Raw genomic sequence first — 6527 nt, 5'->3', positions numbered from 1 at the left:
CAGCCTCGTTAAATTTACCTGAGAGCCTCTCCTCAACCTCCTCCTCGTGATTTTCCTCAGTACCGCGTGTCTGAACCGAGTCACGAGTGAATGGGAATTTGGAGGACACGCTGCCTATATCGAATAATATCAAACAGAAAAGGGCTTAATCATTTACTTGGCCTCTTAACACGCGCATATGTATTTATTTATTTGTTAGTCAGTGTTCCTGAGTCGTCGCAAGGGCCCTTTTGCATGTTTGAGTACGATGGAGCATAATACAAACACGCCTGCAATCACCAGAAGCCTCTTGTGGCCGTTAAAAGTCAGTAGTTCAGCTCAAGCTTTTTTCAGAAACTGAGTGGTTCTCAAAGTCTCAAGTCCGCTCACATCAAGGGGCCCTTATAAACATCACTCCAACTGTCAATATTTCATCCTTTGCCGTGTTTCTTGCCGCTCTCGCAAGCATCACCGCCGCAAAATATGCAGGCGCGATAAACAAATGACATTGCAGAGGTGTTGTTACACGTTTAAATGTTGTCGGGATGGGGGATGGCACTGGTAATTTAGGAGCGCGTAATAGAAATTGCGCATGGGTGCACAGACTATAGCACTGTTTTGTACTGTTGCCCTGGCTGCTGATGCCCCGCCTCTGATGGAAGCCTTAAACCTGGCACCAAGCTAAAACAAACGAAAGACAGCTTCGAGCTCCCACTCAAACCAATTAAGGCGGACTCCAGTGCACACTCATACGTTTCCATCCCGTTGCAGCGACGGTGAAACAAGAGGAACACAGGAGCTGGCCAAAAAAAAAAAAAAGAAGAAGAAGAAGAAGGAGAGATTGCCTTGCCTTCTAATTTCTCCCTTTCCAACACAGAACAATGTCGATGAGCCCTAAGCATACGACTCCTTTTTCTGTATCCGATATCTTAAGTCCTCTCGAGGAGAGCTACAAAAAAGTGAGTATGGAGGGGAACAACTTGGGGGCTCCTCTTGCCTCGTACAGACAGCCCCAAGTCACGCAAGCGGCGATGCAGCAGCACCACATGGGCCACAATGGAACAGTACCCGCTGCCTACCACATGACTGCAGCTGGAGTTTCCCAGCTGTCACATACAGCCATGGGGGGCTACTGCAACGGGAATTTGGGCAACATGAGCGACCTGCCGGCCTATCAAGACGGCATGAGAGGCAGTACTACAGCCACCAGCTGGTACGGAACGAATCCTGACCCACGCTTCTCCACAAGTACGTGAGATTGACGCTTTGTTTTTTGGAAGAATAACTTTGAAACGTTTGTGAAATGCCATTAAGTGTTGTAAGACCTTGTACTTGACGGGGATTATACATTTTGAATTATGGCTGTTAATTATCCTTATCTGTTCATACACTATGTATCATGAGCATGCACAACTCTTTTCATAATGTCGAACGAATCAGGCGTTTAACTTTAAACTCAAAAACACTCAGTCAATTAACAGGATCTCTCGTGCATGCGTAATTATGCACAATCGCCATTTATTGGCTCATCATAATTAGTCTTTAATAATTAGTAGTGTTTGTTTTGTTTTATTTGCTAAATCGCATTCTTCTCCTTGCAGTCTCTCGTTTCATGGGCTCCTCGTCCGGTATGAATATGGGCAGCATGAGCACTCTAAGTTCATTGGCGGATGTTGGCAAAGGGATGGGTCCCCTGACCAGCACAGCTCGAAGGAAGAGACGAGTACTCTTCTCCCAAGCGCAGGTGTACGAGCTTGAGCGACGATTCAAGCAGCAGAAGTATCTCTCCGCGCCGGAGAGGGAGCATCTGGCGAGTATGATTCATTTGACTCCAACCCAAGTTAAAATTTGGTTTCAAAACCACCGATATAAAATGAAAAGGCAGGCCAAGGACAAAGTGTCCCAGCAGCAACTGCAACAAGACGGTGGCTCCTGTCAGCAGCAGCAACAGTCTCCACGGCGGGTGGCTGTGCCAGTGTTGGTGAAAGACGGAAAGCCATGCCAAGGCAGCAGCCATACTCCCAACACTGGTATTCAAAACCACCATCACCAGGGGGGAAACGTCATGATTATGTCCAATAACAGTTCTTCAGTGGGCCAGCATCATCAAAGTCAGCAGGTAGGCAGTACGGGAGAGTCTCCAGATCTGGGTCAACACGCTGCAAGCCCCCCATCTCTCCAAACCCAGGTATCTGGCCTGTCACACCTGAACTCCTCCGGGTCCGAGTATGGAGCTGCCTTGCCCTGCTCCGCTCTGCTTTATGGCAGGACATGGTGACACCGGAACAGACAATAACACACTAACAAAACGACACACGGATCCAGATAATCTTTATACTACTGTATAATGTGTACTAAAAAAAAAAGACGAGTAAAGAATGTTTTGGTCATTCGAACAGTGGTTGCGCACTGAGAGCATTTGTCTCCTTTCTGGGGGGAGATGTGAAAAGGCTGCAAGCAACACGAGGATTGCCAAATGACAAAGGTATCAAATCTTTTATTATGAGGATGAGCGCCAAACATCTTTAAGAAGATGGAATTATTTATATACACTAGAATTTAAAAAGGAGACTGAAAAAAAAAAAAATACCAATAATTAAAAAATAAATAAAATAAAAAAAAACACTAAAATCACAAATATTCTGTGGTTCTGTTGGATTTAAAAAATGTCCCGTTCAACGGTGAAGACGACCCCCCCCCCCCCCCCCCCTTGATTTCTTATAGATTTGACTGTACTGCATAGCTTGTATATTTCTGTAAAAGGTTTGGACTGAATACATAGTTTTTAGCGATGTTTATATTGTACAAAATTTTGATCGATATTAAGGGTCACTTGTTTTTCAGTTTCACTGTTATTTGTACGTTTAATTTTCTTGTAACTTATATAGATATTTGACTTAAACGCAGTCATACAATCATATTAATAAATTATGACAATAATAACAATTTTAAGTACACGTGTATTTTAGATTTGGATGTTAGAATCAATCGCTCGACGGTTTTTAAAAGTGAGTTCTGACCTATTGAACATTTCTTTCAAGTGAAAGCGAGTTTAAAAAAAACAACAACTTCTGATTAGGCATTAGATGGCTTACTGCACTTTATTATTATTATTATTATTATTATTATTATTATTATTATTGCAATGAACTATTTCTGTATTGCATATCACCTCATTGTAAAAGGTTTGTGGGGGTTTTTAACAGTTGACAAACACTCTTTCCGTGCAAATAAAAGCACAGGCTTTGTGCGAATACACTTATTAAAATAAATGATACTAAATAGGCTACATATCCAACAACTTGGAGACTATTTTCCATCCCAATTTAATTGTATTTAGTCAATATTCAATTAATTATCTTATATGTCTTTTTTCGAGGTAATCCAAGGCTTTGTAGAGATTTCTTTTAGGAGCGTGTTCTGTGTCGGTGACAGAATGAGTCAGTGCAGGTGAGGTCTTCACCCCTTTAGAAAAACTAACATCAAACAAACGCTCCTATAAGCAAGCTTATCAATCACATCGCTGTACAAACAGCAGTATTCTCCGAAAGAACTCTGCAAGACTAAATTTACGCACTTATCAGAGCGCCGTCCATCAATACCGTGTTTGTGAAGATCAGAGGCAAAATAGAATGCCACCCCGGTGTTTACGTATTGATTAATTTCGTAAACATCAGAGGGCGAAAGGTTAGACTGACTGCGTAGTTCTGATAGAATATTCGAAAGTGTATGTTGTGTGTAAGGGCAAAGAAAAGTAGTCCAAAAAAAAAAAGAAAGAGAGAGAGAGAGAGAGAGAGAGAGAGAGAGAGAGAGAGAATTTTAGCAAATTTGACAAAGATACAAAAAAAACACTTCTATTAAACTTTTTAGAAAACTTTTTGTAGAAAAAAACATCAAATAGCATATTTAATGAGCATGAGCATTTAACGTCCAAAAAGCTGACTTTAAAACGTACTCTTTTTACTTTCTTCTTTCTTTCATTCTTTCTTGTTTGTCTTTCTTTTTCTTTAAAATATCTCAATTATTTATCCCTTTATTGTTTTCTGAACATTTTCTCTTTCGAAGAATATTGTGGATTTCTGTGCATTTATGGTTTCTTACGCAATCGAATGGACCAGCAGCTTGCGCACCACTGCATATATGCAAATTATAATTGACTATGTGACCGCAAAACATTTATTTCACTTTTCATTTCAATTACAGAATGCACTAGTTACTGTGTTGTTTTTATATGTCGGACTTGAGTACCCCTTTGATTAAACTGAGTTTTTGACAACTAAAAAATAATATTATGATACTGCTTTTAATAAATAATTTAATTATCCTTTCCAATTCCATGATTATAATATTCCTCAGAAAAGGAATAACATTTGGGCATGCGCTTAACCTTAGCGTTCTTGGTTGTTTGAGATGTGTTCAGTCTCACGACTTTTTGGTTGACAAACCAGTGCTAGAATGTATTAATAGGTATTTTATTGGTTATTACCGCCTTGGGGTGAAAGGTGGTAACGATTCTAGTGGCCCTAATGTCCAGAGGTGCCCACCACAAATTAAAAACTGTATTTTTAATAAGAAAAGGGCCCAGAGTAATATTCAGTCATAGGCTCACTGAATTCCTTGCTAAGGCTCTGGTTATGACCCTCGGTTATTTCAAGCAAAATTCTGAAATTGTGCTCCTGTTTACCCTGACACTGTATCCTCCGCTCACGTTTTAAAGCGAAAGTAGCTATATTATTAATGTAAAGCAACACTTTGGACTACTAGGTCATAAGGCTGAATGCTCGGTATGCCCCTGTTGCAATTCTCGCCCCAGTTCCTACATTTCTTCGATCGTAAATAAATCCCTCGGCATGTAGTAAACCCTCAACTGATGAAGGTATTTATGTGAAGATTTCGCGCCAGTAAGCGGGCAGTGCGGAGCGCGCGTTTTAATGACTCACTGATTGTAATGACGCTCTTCTTTTCTGTGAAGGGTCGTTAAATCAACAGATCATTTTGTCGATAATGTTCGAAATTATACTATCGAAAGCCTACGGATACTTCTTTAACCTGCATTGCTACTTAATTATATGTAACCTCCACCCCTATTGAACGTCGTGCAGTCTAAAAAGACAGTAAACTTAATGGGCCACTATTTCACCATAGTAGCGTACGACCGTTTCGACGACACTGTATAGTGTTTTAGTTCATTTTATTTCATTATTTCATTTTGTTTTTCATTTCACCCAACTACTTGAAAAACGTGTATCGAGTGTCTTGAAAAGAAAAAAGAAAAGAAAAAAACACATTTGTTTTAATGCATAACTATTAGTTTCTGAAAAGGCCTGTGCAACAATTTTTCAGGATATGACATAATTATTTTAACGTTTACTTTACATTACGCGACATTAAGCCTTAATGTATGTCTATATGCACCTTATTAGTGGTGCATGTCACCGCAGATTTAATGACAAACAGTAAGTATTTCGTAGGCAAATGTTTGAGAAGACTGTGTTAACCGCAATTAAAATCGCATAACTTGATAAACTGATTAACCCACATGCAGAAAATAAAACATGTCCTTTTAAGACAAGTAAGATTTTCCCTTTTACCGTCGTGCAAATTCAATCATCTTCCACAGCAATCTACCGGCGCCGAAAGAGTCTATTAGGTTTTACAGAGATTCGTTTTGTTAGAGCTCCTCTGAAAGACTCCAGATTACATTAACATGTCTGAGGCTCGGTGTGTGGTCTTTGTATGGAGCTTGTCGCTGTTGAAAATCACTAGTTGGAAGCGTGTATGCTCTCATCACTCCCACTCACACGTTGCACAACCGCGGACTTTGGGTGCAAAGGTCCGAGTAACCTCCCTGCAATTAGACCCTTATCTCAACGCAATCATATTAGAGTTAGGGTTTCAGGGGTTCGTTCCCTGTTTCACTTTTCAGTATAGATAGGGGGAGAGGAGACCAGGGTTGATTCACACACACACACACACACACACACACACACACACACACACACACACACTAAATAAAGAAATAATGAACTTAATAAAATTGAGTAAAACTGTCCCACGCAATACATTTTTATTATTTTTCCAAAAATAATTAAATTGATGGATTTGTTCTAGTCTTGTTGAATGAACTTCTTCTGAACTTTTTTTTTTGTAAAATCCACCATTGAAAAATCTGTCGAAAGTCGTCATTTTAATTATGTTGAGGCAACATAGTAAATGTACACCTAGTTTGGCCAACAAACATTATTTATGTTGTCCCAACACAAATGGATTAAGTAAACTTCCATTTGACAAATTTAAGCGGATTGCATGCTAAGAAATTAAGTTGTGGCAAAATGTTCAGAAATCGGGTTGCATCAGATCACTTAAATTAAGTAAATTCAACAAGCTGCAAAAATCCTTTGTGTTTGTGTGTGTGTGTGTGTGTGTGTGTGCGTGTGTGTGTGTGTGTGTGTGTACCTACTTTTATATCCTGTTTTATAGCCTATTGTTGAAATATAATTGGTCATACCAACAAATAGATAAACAAGATAAAGGTTTGACTCACCTGT

At 39.7% G+C, this 6527-nt stretch overlaps 1 protein-coding gene across 1 annotated transcript; it reads left to right on the top strand.

Annotated features, from left to right (window-relative positions):
* Positions 1-860: 860 nt before the first annotated feature.
* Positions 861-2667, top strand: LOC127454846 (thyroid transcription factor 1-like). The gene is made up of 2 exons (XM_051722307.1): positions 861-1227; positions 1581-2667. Exons 1-2 carry the CDS (start codon positions 861-863, stop codon positions 2255-2257), a joined length of 1044 nt encoding a protein of 347 aa, XP_051578267.1. The 3' UTR covers positions 2258-2667.
* Positions 2668-6527: the final 3860 nt, after the last annotated feature.

This window comes from Myxocyprinus asiaticus, chromosome 17 (assembly GCF_019703515.2).
Source record: "Myxocyprinus asiaticus isolate MX2 ecotype Aquarium Trade chromosome 17, UBuf_Myxa_2, whole genome shotgun sequence".
NCBI classification, from domain to species: Eukaryota; Metazoa; Chordata; class Actinopteri; order Cypriniformes; family Catostomidae; genus Myxocyprinus; species Myxocyprinus asiaticus.
This window is presented reverse-complemented; position numbering and strand designations above follow the sequence as displayed.

Bases quoted from the DNA above. Each gene is read 5' to 3' on its own strand.
- LOC127454846 (XM_051722307.1), top strand. From the start codon at position 861: ATGTCGATGAGCCCTAAGCATACGACTCCTTTTTCTGTATCCGATATC. The intron at 1,228-1,580 runs GTACGTGAGATT...TTCTCCTTGCAG, and splicing joins TGACCCACGCTTCTCCACAA to TCTCTCGTTTCATGGGCTCC.